The sequence below is a fragment of the Struthio camelus genome, chromosome 10 (assembly GCF_040807025.1).
Source record: "Struthio camelus isolate bStrCam1 chromosome 10, bStrCam1.hap1, whole genome shotgun sequence".
Lineage (NCBI taxonomy): Eukaryota > Metazoa > Chordata > Aves > Struthioniformes > Struthionidae > Struthio > Struthio camelus.
The window spans coordinates 22266189-22279798 of NC_090951.1; the positions used below are offsets into that span (position 1 = coordinate 22266189).

The window sequence follows — 13610 nt, forward strand, 5'->3', positions numbered from 1 at the left end:
ATTGCTAACTGATGTCTCCTCCCTATACTGAAGTAGGCTTTGCTTCCTTGTCTCCATCAGGGTGAAGAGGCCAAGTGGTATGAGCAGCCTCCTGGGAAAGATTGCCTCCAAAAAGCAGAAGATGAGCACGCTAGAGAAATCCAAACTGGACTGGGAGAACTTCAAGGAGGAGGAGGGCATTGGGGAGGAGCTGGCAATCCATAACCGAGGGAAAGACGGGTAAGAGAGACTTTGTCTGATAATAGTCCAGCGTTTCCCACTGCTTCCTAGCATGCTGGGATTTGTTAAGAATTTACAGATATATAAAGGCAATAGCTGTTCCTGGTATCTTGGAAAGACTGGTGAGGTCTGCAGTAGCTGGAGGCAAGCACCTATTGCTCTTTCCAAACAACCTTCATAAGTTCAAGTCCAACTAAGGTGGAGTCTGGCTGTGCTTTAACTGCACTCCTGCTAGTGGCACAGATGCAGTATGAACCAGTCTAGTGCAGCACTGTCATGAGGAAACGCAATTGTCTGCCCTGTTTTTTTTTTTTTTTTTTAAAAAAAAAAAGGTCTCAAATTTGAAGGCATGGTTTTTATTCCATTCTACAAATGGCGTGTTCCAGCTGCATCCAACCTCCCTCCTCCTGTGTAAAGATGTACACAAGCCCAGAACAGCTGGCAAGGTGCATTGCAGATTATGACAGCGCTGGGTATTGATTGTGTGCATCAAGCAATGTTCACTCCAATGAAGTTAATAGAAATATCATAAAAGTAAATGGTGACGTTGTAAATAAAGCAGAAAGTTAATAACATGCACTGCAGGGAAGGATAATGAGATCAGAAGCAGCATTTCCACTACAAGTGCTTTTCTAGGCTCTGGGAAAATATAACCAGCTTAGTGGACAGCTCATAAAATGTATTTTTATTGTAAGCTGTCCTTTTACCCCGTCTGCAGGAAAGCTCAGAGCTTCTGAATTCCAGAGATTTGAGTTTATTTTTCACATAGATATTTTATAACCACTCCCTTTTCAATTTGCTCTTGCACCCTTCCATAACACCCCTCCTCCATTAAATCTATCCTGATCCGTGTCTGGAGACTTGCCGTTTAACAAATAGAGCAACAAAGCTCTGTTGCTAAAGGGATGGAGGCATTCCTTTGAGATCCCTGAAGCCAAAGATGATAAGCAATTTACGTTACATACAGACGTGGCAGAGAACGCATGCGGCAGATCATCACTGACGCTATTGGTGACTGCAGCGTGGCAAAAGTCACGTTCACGGTCCCTTAAATGAGGCTCCCCGTTGAAATGGTCTGTGCCAGGAGTGCGTAGGCAGAGTCAGCTCATGTACTAGGCTGTCTCCAATCAAGGTGGAGAAGTAGAGGGTGGGCTTCTTCCATAGAGCCCCATTAAGAGCTGAAGCCTTCCATAGAGCCCTCATCAGGAGCTGAAGCCATCATCTCCAGGGTTAGGAGGGAAGGGTCATGTTTGTCTGGTTGGTTGATCCTGATGGGATGTGGAGTGAAAATTTGCCATATGTAGACATCGGAGCAGCTGTGAAGTGTATTAATGGCTTTGGACCTCCACTGATCTGGACTGGACTAATACGAGTAGCATCACACTCAAAAACCAGCCATCTCCTATCCATTTTCATTTTTCTGGGACACACTATTCCTCTCCCAAAGTGACACCTTCCCAGTTTGTGAAATCAGCCTGAATTGGGGACCTTTAGTCTTAGCTGAAGTGTTCAAGCTCCAATCCAAAGGGTGGCCTACATGAATATTCTGTGGCATCTCTTTCTTTTTCAGACCTAAGGTGTCCAGCTTTCTTGGAAAGCATTGTTTTCTTTCCCACCCCATACAACCACCCCATACAACCATCCCACCCCATACAACTTTCTCAGTGCCTGGCAAATCTTTCCAGAGATGCAAATGTAATGGTCCTTGAAGGCTGAAGAAGGGATCAGCACATAGAAAAGATGAGCAAAGCAGAGCAGCAATTTTGAGAGTATCTATAAGCTTGAAGAGCTTTGGCTTTCGGTGCCCATCAAATCCCACGCTAGAGAATCCACTGGGCTATGGGCAAGTGGATTTGTCATTAAACAGACAAGAACCGTTAGTGCAATGATAAATTCAGATACTTCTTGAAAATCTGTTTGTGCTAGTCAGGACGTGAAAGAGGAGGGGATCATCCGAGTATCTGCTCACTGTGAATGAAATCCACCTTCAAGGGAAAGAAAGGGAAAAAGGGAGGGGAGGAGATGTGCAGCTCACCACATTACTGGTTACAGGCTACTTGCCAGTGCACGTGATGTGTAACATGCTGCACGTCTACGGAGCAGCTTGCAGGGAGAGCGCACAGACACGGCTGCCGCTGGCTTCGGGTCGTTTTGCATGAGCCTGCTGCCCCTTTCATAGCCTCCTGTTCGTCTTCAACGAAGGCTGAGAAGCCCCTGCTTCGATGGGCAGTCTCCATAAAAACATAACGAGTGGTTGTTAGCCCTTCAAACCAGGCCAGGTGGGAGTGGGGCGCTGCCTGTATCCCTGGTGCTGATGAACTTCAGTTCCCCTTTGCGGTACAAGCCTCTGCTCGCTGTTTGTCACACGTTAAGTCCCCGTGAGCCCTGCTTTGTGATCGAAAAGGTCTGCCTGGGGAGGAAAGCCACAGCTCGCTCCTGGAAAACTAGGGCCCGGACTGTCTGCTGAATGTCACACATACCCGAGACGCTACAGAAGTGGTCGCCATGTGTTGTGAGGAAGGCGGGAGGCACCTTTGGCTGGCGAGAGAAGGCAGGCTGCTTTTATCTTTTGGTGATACCCTTGCAGAAGTCACTGCTCGCAGCTCAGAGCCGCTCGCGCGAGCGGTGCCCTGGACCTCCCCGCGGCGGCAAGCGCCTTTGGCTGGCCCGACAACTGGGCTGCCGCTCCCGTCTCCTGCTAATGCCGCTCGTCAGCTGGTCGCAGCCTGGCCCCCAGGATTCCCAAGGCACAGGGGGACACGTGCTGCCCTGGGGCTATGTCTACCCTGCCCTTGGCTCTGATTTTCTGCCCCTTGCATCACCGTTTCCAGACTGCGGTTTTGTTTTTCCTGAGCAGCAGAATCTGGGCTTGCGCAGCCTGGTTGTGTCAGATCCCGGGGGCCTGTCCTGGTTTTAAAAGGAGAAGCTGAAGTAAGGCGAGGCGGCAGCTATCCCATTTGCTGCGGATCTGTCGTTCCGATGTATTTTCAAAGTGGAAACGCGCAGCAGCCTCTAAGCTGGGCCGCCTTTGTAGGGCAGGCCCGGTGGGGAAGCAGCCCCGCTCTGGGGCCGGGGCAGGACCGGTGCAGTCGCGCACCGCGTGATTGATGGTGGCTGGCAGGGGACGTAAAGTACCGACGCGACCCTCCCCGAAGCAGTTTGCAGCTGCCCTGATTAGCAGAGGCAGCCTCTTCTCCCAACAGATTTACCTTGGCTTGGCGTGGATCACAACTGTCCTGTTTCCGAGCCTACTGATTATTTACAGCATGTATCGATTAGGGTAATGAAGGTTATTTAGACAAACAGATCCTACCGTACAATCAGTGCTCGGGCCTCATTCATACGCTTTGTACTGCCGTTTGGCAGCATGGTGCTGCTGGCTGCTCAGTGACAGGCTGGGGATTGATAACGCAGCTGTGGCTCGTGCAGGGGCACAGAGGGGTAGGGAGGCTGGTGTCTGCCCTGCAGACCTGGTGCTTCCCTGCCCGTGTCCGTCAGCAGCTCCAGCATGAGAGCGCCTGCAGGATAAGCCAAACGAGCTTGTTGTTCCCAGGCTGCCTGCCCCATTAATCCAGGTGTGTGCACAGAGACAGTGGATTGCAATGTCCCCAGCTGATCTGCTGACGCGTTCAGCTTTGGCCCCTACAGCACTTTTCTCTGTCCGGCCAAGGACAGCTCCGTGGAGTCATGGTACAGTTCCTGGCTGATGTAAAGCCACTGGCTATGGCTCTGGGCTGCGAAACAGCATTCCTGGTTTGCGATCCGTATCGCTTACCCCCCAGGAAGAGACTCCCTGCCCACGTGAGAGAGACGAGGCAGCTGCAGAGGAGGAGGAAGGCGTTGACTCCTTGGTGGAGTTGGGAGAAGCAAGTCATGGAGGGGCTGAAGGAGCGGGTGGGCCTGCTTTCAAATTTGGGAGCTCTTGCTCCCACGCCCCATGCTCCGGGCTGTCATCCACGCTAGCCTGGGCCCCAGCGCGGGCTGCCCCGGGCCAGCAGAGCCGGGTGGCACGTAGGCAGCAGCTGAGGCTGGGTCTGTCTGAGCAATGGCAGCGTTTCCCCCCGGGGCACCCGTTATTAGCAGCAATAACCATGTTCCTTGCGTTCTCGGCCGTCGGTCGCAGCGGTCAGGCTAAGCGGTCTCCCCGTATGCGATGGAGGCGCCCCGACTTGCTGCTCGTTTCCCCGCCGGGAGCAGAGGGTTAGCGAGGCAGGTTGGACCCAGACCCCGGATCCGGGGGGCCGTTCTCCTTCCCTGCGGAGCGCCGGGAGGCAGGCTGGCTGTCTAGCCGGTCACACGCCCAGGCAGTATGACACATTGTAATATATAAGGTTCACTATTTCTCCCCCCCCCAGTTTCCTTCCCGTGGCCTGTCCTAGCCCCGCTTCAGGAGCGCGTTACCTCGGCGCTCGCGGGGAGAAAGGGAAACGACACTCCCCTGGCCACCTTCCGGAGCCGGCGGGAGGAGAGAGGGCCTCCTCGGGCCGCGAGGGCAGGTGCTCAGCAAAAGCCTTCTCCGAGACCAGCCAGCGGCTCTCTTACGTCGCGCGTGCCGGCCGGGCCGCTGCCCCTCGCAGCGGCGGAGAGGAGAGGAGCTGACCCAGTTCTGTCCGCGCGCGAGCCAGGCTCGGGCGGAGATGCAGACGGGGGCGATGGCAGGGAGGCGCGGGACTGGCCGCACCGCTCTGCGGTTCGGGGACAGAACCGGGGAGGATCAGTCGTTGAAACGAATCTGAGTTAACTCGTTTCAAACGCCGGCTGGCCGGCTGGCCGGCCGGCGATGCGGCGCAGCGAGGGCGAAGGCGCCCTTGGCCATCGGAGCACCTTCGGTCCGTTCGGACGGCTGCGGCAGAAAGCGGAGGCCTCGTCCTCAAAGGCAGAGCAGCCCCTCCATCCCAGAGGGCCTGTTCCTGCAGATGAGAGGGGGCTTTCACATGCAGTTCGGTCTTCAGGCAGCTTCATGCAAGGTGCCCCTTCCTTCAGCGAGCAGCCAGCCACCCAGGAGCTCCGAAACCCCGCAGAGCCTGCGATATCCATCTTTCCTCCCACCCGCTTCTGAGCGGTTTGCGGTGTTCGATGTCGCTTTCGGAGCGCGGGCGTCTCCGTATAGTGGGCACCAGCCGCTACGCGTGAAAAGCGGTCGCCGGCAGAGAGAAGCCGAACGCAGGGGCTCATGTGCCGTTCCCAGGGCCGAGTGTAATGACCTTGTCAGGACAGCTGAATGTTTGCCGCTGTGGAACAAATGCAAAACAATTGTGATGATTCAATTACAGCTCCTGTTTTGAATTGCAATTTCGCTCCCTCTGTAGGTTAATTAGTAGCACAGCCCCAGGCTATCTGTGGCAAGGGTTTGCAGCAAAGTGCATTAAAATTCAGCTGCGTGTCAGTAATGAACGGCAAGGTGCTTTTCGCAGGCGCACGCGGGCTTGCTTTCTTCCTTGCAGCCGTCTTAGGTGCCTCGCTGGGAGGGGGAAGTAGATATTCTGCAGTGGTTAGGGAGCTGGGCTGGGGCAAGGAAACCCCAGGCCTAAATCCCTGTTGTGCTGCAGACTTGCCAGCTGCTAGTTTGTGGCCCCTGGTGCTCCTCGTGCCTATTGTGCGTTCGCCTTGTGGGTGGTGCTGCTGCGGTCGGGTTTGAGAGAGGTGCCCGGCGGGATAAGCTTGGAAGCAGGGAGCGCAGCATCCGAGCTATCTCCTGCGGAGGTTTTCCAAGGACCGGCCCTGAGCCTGTCCAAGCTGTTGGTAAGGGTCGTTTCTCAGGCGCAAGAAGCGTTTGAGCTAGGAGCACCCAGCGCGTAGCTCCAGGCAGCCCGCAGGCTGCGGCGGTGGCCGACAGCCACAGCTCTGATGTGTCGCGGAGGGGAGACCGGGAGCGTGGCCGCTGCTGTGGGACTGTGCGCCAGGCTGCAGGGTGCGGGGCCCTCGCGAGCCCAGGACCGCGGCTGGGCGCGAGCAGGAGATGCTGAGCGCGGGGATCGGTGCTTGCAGAGGGAGGGGAGACGGATGACGTCTTCTCTTCCTGCTCTTCCCTTCTGGCCTTCCTGCGTCCCAGGCTGGGGGCAGCGCTCGCCGCTGCGGGCGCCGCTCACGGCGTCTCTGCCTCTCTCTGCTTCCCCGCAGGTACATCGAGAGGAAAGCGTTCCTGGAGCGGGTGGATCACAGGCAGTTTGAGATCGAACGCGACATCAGACTGAGCAGGATGAAGCCCTGAGGTGCCCGCGGGCGGCTGCGGGGGATCCTGCTCGCTTCTGTGCCTGAGCGCCGGCTGGGGGCCGCCCGCGAGGCACAGAAACTGTTCTCTACCCAAGACTCAGCCTGTATGTCTTAGCAGGTTTTTTCTTTTACTGTAACAGTTTGGGGAGGGTGTTTGTCGGTGGGCAGGGGGCACTTTGAGGGTTAAATTGCCCAGCAGCTGACAGAAGCGACTGGCATGATTCTGGCAAGCGGCTCTCCTAAGCGCCGGCTCCCGAGGAGTGACTGCGACCCTCGTCCTTTGCCAGCTCCGAGCGCTGCTGGCAGAGGGAGGAGCTGGCACGGCGCCGAAAGCCACGGCCTGGCGCTCGGCGTGGGGAGGGTGGGCACGGCGTCTCGCTCTGGTGGGCGCTGGTGCCCGAGTGCCTGCAGAGCCGGAAAAGCCAGGAGCGGCCCAGCCAGCGTGTTTGACAGCGAGAGAGCCGCTTGGAGCCGCGGGAAGGTTTCGTGGCCGCTGTGCGTGCGCGAGCGCTGGGATTCAGGGCCGGAGCCCTTCTCGAGCGCAGCCAGCCCCGCAGCCTTCCCAGCCCCTCGGTGCTGTGCTCTTGCCCAGACAAAGCCGGACTGTCTGTACTTGTTTATGGGGTCTGACGATACCGGGGGATTTTTAAGCAAGCTGATGAAGAAATCCTTCCTTGTTCACTCTGTCCAGAAGATGGGAGCAGCTGCCGCGGTCAGGACGGGCCAGGATCCGAGCGTTTACGTGAATAAAGTGTTCCAACCCGATGGTGGTGCGCGCCTGCAGCGTGGCTCATTTGGGAAGCGCGGTGGAAACCTAGATCCTCACCTTGCTGGGCGTCTGGGAGGAGAGTTGTCTTGAAACTGCTTCCAGCCAACGGACCGAAGGCATAGCCTTGAGTTTCTAGATGGGGAAAGAAACTAAGGGTCAAATATGGTAACGTGTGCCCATCGCAGACTGCGACTGTGAAAATCCCGGCTTAGAGGTGCCCAGTCCCCCAGGTCCCAATGTGGGCCTGCACAGCTGAGTAACGATGTCCGCCTTGATAGCAGCCTGATGGTTAGAGCAATTGCCCTGAACAGGAGTAAGGAAACCCATGGCAGCGCAAGAATATTCTTGCTAAATTCAGCAGCTCCTGATGCTCGCTCTGTGCCTGTCATTAGGGTAGAGGCCCTTTCCCGACGGCAGCCTCTGAGCCGCCTTGGCGGGGCAGCGCTGGCCATCGCGTGTTTTCGCTGGGCCAGGAGGAGAGAGGCACGAGCCCCATCCTGCCCGCTGCCAGCGCGCGCCGGCGGAGCGAGCGATGCGCGCCGCCGCTGGCCCCTTGCCCGCGGCTCCGAGCACGGCCTCTGCTTCGTGAGCTCCTGGGCCGGCCCTTGGCGGCGCGCGGGCGAGATGGGAACAAAGCAGCGCGTGCTAATGGGGAGCCGCAGCCTTTGGCGCCTTGTTATGCACCGAATAAACTATTATTGACCTGCTTAAACAAGCCTGAAATTTGACAGAAACAAACAAAGCAGCCGATGAAGTGTTTTAAGCTCCAGATGCTATTGAGCCGGCTTTGTCGCCGTTTGAAAAATCCACGGCCCCCCGCCGGCCAGGTTGCCCAGCTGGGCGCGCAGGGAGCCTTTGCGGGGAGGCTGCAGCATCGTGGGCAGCCAGCTGCTCTCTGGCTCGCTCCTGCTCGGGCTGGCCAGCCTGCCGGTGCTGCGCCGGCGCAGAGCCGAGCGGGGGGAAAACTAGGTTCGAAACGAAAGATAATCCTGTGCGTTATAGGTGAGCGTCAGCTGAAGTGAGAGGGAACGGGGGATGTTCGGAGATCCCGCGGGACAGGCCGGGGCAGTCGGTCGTGTAAAACTCCCAGTACGGAGGGCATGATGCAACTTTCCCATCCCGCCTGCGCCTGCCTTCCGGCAGCTCAGGCAAGAGGCCTGTGCAGGCGCCCTGGGCCCTGCTCCGGGTCTCATCCGTCACTGCATCTTTCCTCGGAGAAAGCCCCAAGGGACCCTCCTTATGGCATGGCAGGGACCTCCCTCGGGGACCCTCCTTATGGCACGGCAGGGACCTCCCTCGAGGCCCGTGCTGGGAGCCGAGGAGCGTAAGGCAGCAAGAGGGGAGTGAGAAGCCCTGCGGGGGGTGGCTGTGTTAGTGGGGTCCAGTCCAGCCTCCTCCGTCCCCACTGGCACGCTGTTAATTCGGGAAGGTCGGCAACCCCCAGTTTAAGAGACCCTGCCTTCCAGCTCTGCTCGCCAGCAACGCTCCGCGCTTTCTTCTTCCAATTTTTTTTTCCCTCCTTTCTTCTTTCCTTAAGCTGAGCAAAAGTGGAAATTTTTGAAATCTTGGAAACAACTTGACCTGCTGGAAAGCTGCAGTTGAGTCGCGGTGGCTCAGAGCCGCAGCTCCCCTCTCTGCCGAGCTGAGTCTCCGCGAACGCCTGCTGCTCCCGGCACCCAGCCCCGCCGTGCGCGGCGGCGGCCAGGCCAGACGTCCTCCCCGCGGCGCCCGCCCTCGGAGCCGGACTCGCTCCCAGCACCTCGCGAGGCCGAGACGGGCTGGCGGTGGGCACGGCGGAGGAGGCAGCGGGAGGCTGGGAGAAGAGGTGCGTCCTCAGGAAAGCGGAGGCCGGCAGGGAAGCTTCCCACGGCCAGGCTGGGAGCACAACCAGCCCTTGGGCCTCTCCCCCGGCCCTTGGCCGCGGGCCTCCCCGCAGCGGCGGCTGGGACCCAGGAGCCCAGCCGCCTGCTCTAACCACCCGACCGCACAAAAGCTAAAAATAGAGCTGAGCACCCGGCCGAACCGCCCCGTGCGCTAACCACCAGAGTCTGTTGCGTCCGCAAGCCGGGAGCGGGAGAGCGAGCTCTCTCCTGGCACGAGGGACGGCGGCCAGCTGGTTTTGGGGGGCCGAGTGGAGATGGCGAGCATCACCACCGACTCAGCCGGCAGGCACGGGGCTGACCGCCCGAATCGCGGCCGCAAAGGCGTTGGGCCGTGCCGGCGCGGCCTCCAGCCGGTGCTCCCGCTCCAGGCGCCCGCCGCGCGGGCTGGCGCGCCGGCCGGCCGGCGCACGGGGCTGGCGGGCGCCGGCTCCCGGCCCTGCAAGCTCGGACGGGCTCGGCGCGGCGGCTGGGAGGCAGCTTCCAGCCTTCGCTTGATTCCTGGCTTCCTCCGCCTGCCCTCCCAAGCGGCCTGCGTTTTTTCTCGGTTGAATCATGGATTTCTTGCCTCTCTCTCTCTCTCTCCTGAAGACGAGGAGTGATTTACAGGTCTCCAGAAAACAGGGCCTCGGCTGCTTAGGGGGAAAAAAAAAAAAAAAACCCACTCCCGCTCGCTATTTCCGTCACCCGCCCGCCTTCCCACGAAGGGGGGGCGCTGGGCCGCGGCAGCCGTCTGCATGGCGGGGGAGAGCTGGGGCCTCGCGCTGCTGCCCGGGGCCGCGTCCTCGTCCGGCGTGGGGGGGTCTTGGCCCTCCCCGTCTCTAAATCGCGCTCCCAGCCGCGCAGAGCCCGCCGGGACCCCTGGCAAAAGCCCCCCCGGGGAGGGGGGGGGAGGCTGCGGGTCGCTCTGTGGCGGCCCGACCCTCACCTCGGCCTGCGAGCCGGGCGCCGAGGAGCCGGTCCCCGCCGCTGCTCCCCCTCCCCGGCCGGCTGAAGGGGCCCCTTGTGCGGCTCGGCCTCGACACAAGGCGCCGATTGTGCAGGACGGGTTTCGGGAGGCTCGGCGGGGCCCGGGGCAGGGCGGACAGCGGGCTGCGCGCCCCCGTCGCCGCCGGGCTCTCCTCGCCTCGCCGGGCCGGGCCGGGAGAAGGGGGCTCGCCGCGGCGCTTGGCCGCCCGCGAGGCGCTCACCGCCCGGGCGGCCTGCTGGCTTCGCTTTATCGAGGCGCTGAGCCGGCTTTGATAAGGCAACCGGCGGAGAGGAAAGGGGGCCATCACGGACTGAGAGGTGCTGTCCTGGCCCGCGTTTCAAGCTGCTTCCGCAACAGGCAGCAACGCGCCGGAGGTCAAGAGCGGCTGCCCAGCCGGCCGCGTCCCCGCCGGGCCCTGACAGCGGCAACGATGGCATTCGGGCCCGGCAGAGCCGCCACGGGGCCAAGCCGCGAGCGGCCGGCGCGGGGGGGAGAGCGGCGCGAAGCCTCGCGGCCCGCGGAGGGAGGGAGGGAGGAAGGGAGGAAGGGAGGGAGGAAGCAGAGCTCAGCCCCGTCGGGAGCAGCCCTGCAGGCCTCTCCCGGCGGCAGGAGAAGCAATTCCCGGCGGTGCGCGCGGGGCCGGGGCAGAGCCGGGGGGGCCCCACGGCTCCTGCGGCCGCCGAGCTTCGGGCTCATCTCCGGCGGGGACGGGGATGGCGGAGGAGATAGGCAGGGTCCCGCCGCCGCCGGCACGGGGTCGTCAGTTTTAAAGCTGGTGGCCTGCCCTCCGCCTGGGACAAGAGAGGGCTTTTCTTTCGGCCAGGGGGAGGAGGAGGAGGGGGGGGGACGACGCGCTGGTCCTCTCCTAGAAAAGTGCCGCGAGGGCCCGAAGCCACAGCGAGCGGCTGGCGGCGGGCAGAAGCGCTCTCGGCTCCGCGTCGCCGCCGAAGGTGGCGGGGAAGCAGGAAACAGGCAAGCGACGTGAGCAGAGCGGACAGCATCTTCCCCGCGGGGCCGGCTGCCCGCCCGGCCCCCCCCTCCGCCGCTGCCGCCGCCGCCGCCGGCCCGGATCCTGTTAAACCTTAAAGGACCAGGTCTGATTTGAATCTCATGAAAGGCTTGCGTGTGCCTTTTCCTGCCCCCTCCGTTTCATGTCAGGAGATGAAAAAGCCACCCGATGCCTCGGAAAGGTGTCGGGATAAATCCTTGTTGTGATCCTGTTGGGTCCCATGCTATTACAAGCCAGGAGAAATGTCCTAATTATTTCCAGGATATTGAAGTCTAATAAATCCCGTACTGCCTTATAGGATTTATTTCTCCCTTCACTGCTAGGAGACTCAGGCCCGTGTAATCCTATTGCTGCGGCAGGAGGCGGCTTTCAAACGGCCAGAGCTGGCGGGGGCCGCGCGCAGGTGCCGCCGGCGGGCGGCTTTGGGCCGCGGGGCCGAGCCGGGCGAAGCCCCGGCCCTCGCCGCCTCGTCCGGCCGCGGGGAACGAGGCCCCGAGCGCTGCCACGGTTCGCTTGGCCTTAAACGGCACCGACGATTTTGAGCAGCTCCGGCTCGGCCGCCTCCGTCCCGCCAGCAGCCGAGGCTCCCCGGCTTGCTCCACCCCTGGCTGCACCGGGGAGCCCGTCCCCTCCTGGCATGGCACGCCGTCTCCCCCCGGACCCTGCTTTTGGGGTCCTCAAACACCTGCCCATGCCCGGGCACAGGGGGGAAGGCAGGGAAAAGGCAGGCGAGGCCGAGAAAATCCTTCTCCTGCTTCTCCCGCGAACAGCACGGCAGCCCGCCCCGCGCGCAGCCGGCCGTGCCCGGCTCGCCAGCACGCAGGGGACCCTCCGGACGGCAGTGATGGACACATGAATATGCCTGGAAATTTCGCTGCTGAGTGTTTTCTATAGCAACCGTTGCTGGGGCAACCTGCATCCCGAGCAGCATCGCCCGAAACTCCCCACCGCATCGGCCTCCACCAGCGCCGGCGAAGAGCGGCGACGCCACGAGTTCACCGGCACGCGTCGGGGCGAGCTCCTCCCGGGGCGTCGCCGACCGAAAACATGCACCCCCCCCGCTCGCTCTGTCTGCCGGCTCCGGTGGATTATGGCCGCGAAACGTTAATCCGGGGCGATTAGCAGGACAGAGGGGACTTTGTGCGGCCCCCCGGCCAGGGAAGGCGCTGGCTGGGCCGAGCGCCTTCGCCGTAACTCGCCGCCGCCGGCTGCGTCCTCGCCGCGGGGACGCTCCGGCTGCGCGAACGCGGCTCCGAGCGTATCTCGGAGTCGCAAGGCCCTAATGCTGCATTTTTTGTTTTCTTTTTGGCATTCGATTTTCTTGGAGGTGGGAAAAGCAGAAGGGAAACCTGTCCTTGCCTGTGCCCCCGGCGGGTGCTTCACAGCAGCGCTGCCACGACGGAAACCGGGGCGTTGCAGGGAGCCTTTGCCAGCGCCGGGTGCTCGGCAGCTCCCGGCAGCGATCTTGGCTCCAAAGCAGCAAAAGCGGCATCAAATATAGCCACAGGGCGCTTTGATCTGAGGGGAGCGTAAAATATTCCTGGTGCTTTTAAGCACCAAAGCTCCTGGGCTCGGGCGCTCGGCCACGAGCCAAACCCGGAGCCGCTACCTGCTCTGGGCAGAGGCTCCTGCAGATCCAGGAGCCGCCGGATGCCCACGAGCTGCGTGCACGGCGCGGCCCGGGGGCCGGTCTGCATCGTTTGCGATCTGCTGGGGACCGGGGCGGGTGTATCAAGGACGGGAAAGGGTTGGTGGGGGAGGACGGAGGAGTTAATCGCTGGCAGCGGCCGCTGCAGGCCTTTGATCAGGCTGCCGGCTGCTCCGAGCCGCTCCCCGCGCCGCCGTGCCCGGCCGGCTCCCGACTGAAGCTGTTCCAGCGCGAGGGAGGCCGGAGCCAGGCCCGACCCTCCGGCTGCCCGCGGGCCCCCGCGCCGGCCGAACCGAACTCGCTCCTCCCCAGAGCCAGCCGCGTCCCCCCCCCCCGCCCCCCGCCACGGGCTGGCCCGGGAACTGCTGCTCGCAGATTTATTTAATCAATACGTGACGCCTATTGCAAGCGGCACATCAGCCCGCGCGGGAGGCACCCGCCGCCGCCGCCCGGTTCGGCTTTGTTTGGTGTTTGGAGCCTTGTGGCACCCGATCGCGCCTCGGAGCGAGACTTCAGACGAGCATGAATGAACCACGCTGCTGCTGCTAGCCCTGGCCCCGGCCAGCGGGGAGCTCTCGGCCGGTCGGCGCTGGCCCCCAGGCTGGGGGGGGGGGGGGTTGCAGGATTTGGCCCACTGGCAGCACCCCCCCCCCAGCTCCCCCTCTCCCAAGGCAGTGATTTCCCGGAGAAGCCCCATGGGCTGGCCAGATCCTGCTCCATTAGAGGGTGGCGCTGGGGCAGGTATCCCCAGGCCGTAGCAGCAGGAGCTTTTACGCCGGAGCACCCGGACAGCGTTTCTCCGGGGCTGCCGGGACCTGGGCAAGCGCACAGCTGGGCACAGCTGGACACGGGGCAGATGTGGAGCAGAGAGGCGGCTGGGGCGGCAGGGAGCAGACGCGTGC

The 13610-nt window shown here is 61.6% G+C and overlaps 1 protein-coding gene and 1 pseudogene across 1 annotated transcript in view; one reads left to right on the forward strand and one right to left on the reverse strand.

Moving 5' to 3' along the window:
• Window positions 1–7197, forward strand: part of CFDP1 (craniofacial development protein 1) — a 73985-nt gene extending 66788 nt beyond the window's left edge. The window contains exons 6-7 of the mRNA XM_068955296.1: window positions 61–219; window positions 6340–7197. Coding sequence (XP_068811397.1) covers window positions 61–219; window positions 6340–6430 — 250 coding nt within the window. The 3' untranslated portion in view covers window positions 6431–7197. The remainder of the gene's footprint in view (window positions 1–60; window positions 220–6339) is intronic.
• LOC138068515 (uncharacterized) lies at window positions 6431–12757 on the reverse strand (annotated as a pseudogene).
• Between the last annotated feature and the right edge of the window lie 853 nt (window positions 12758–13610).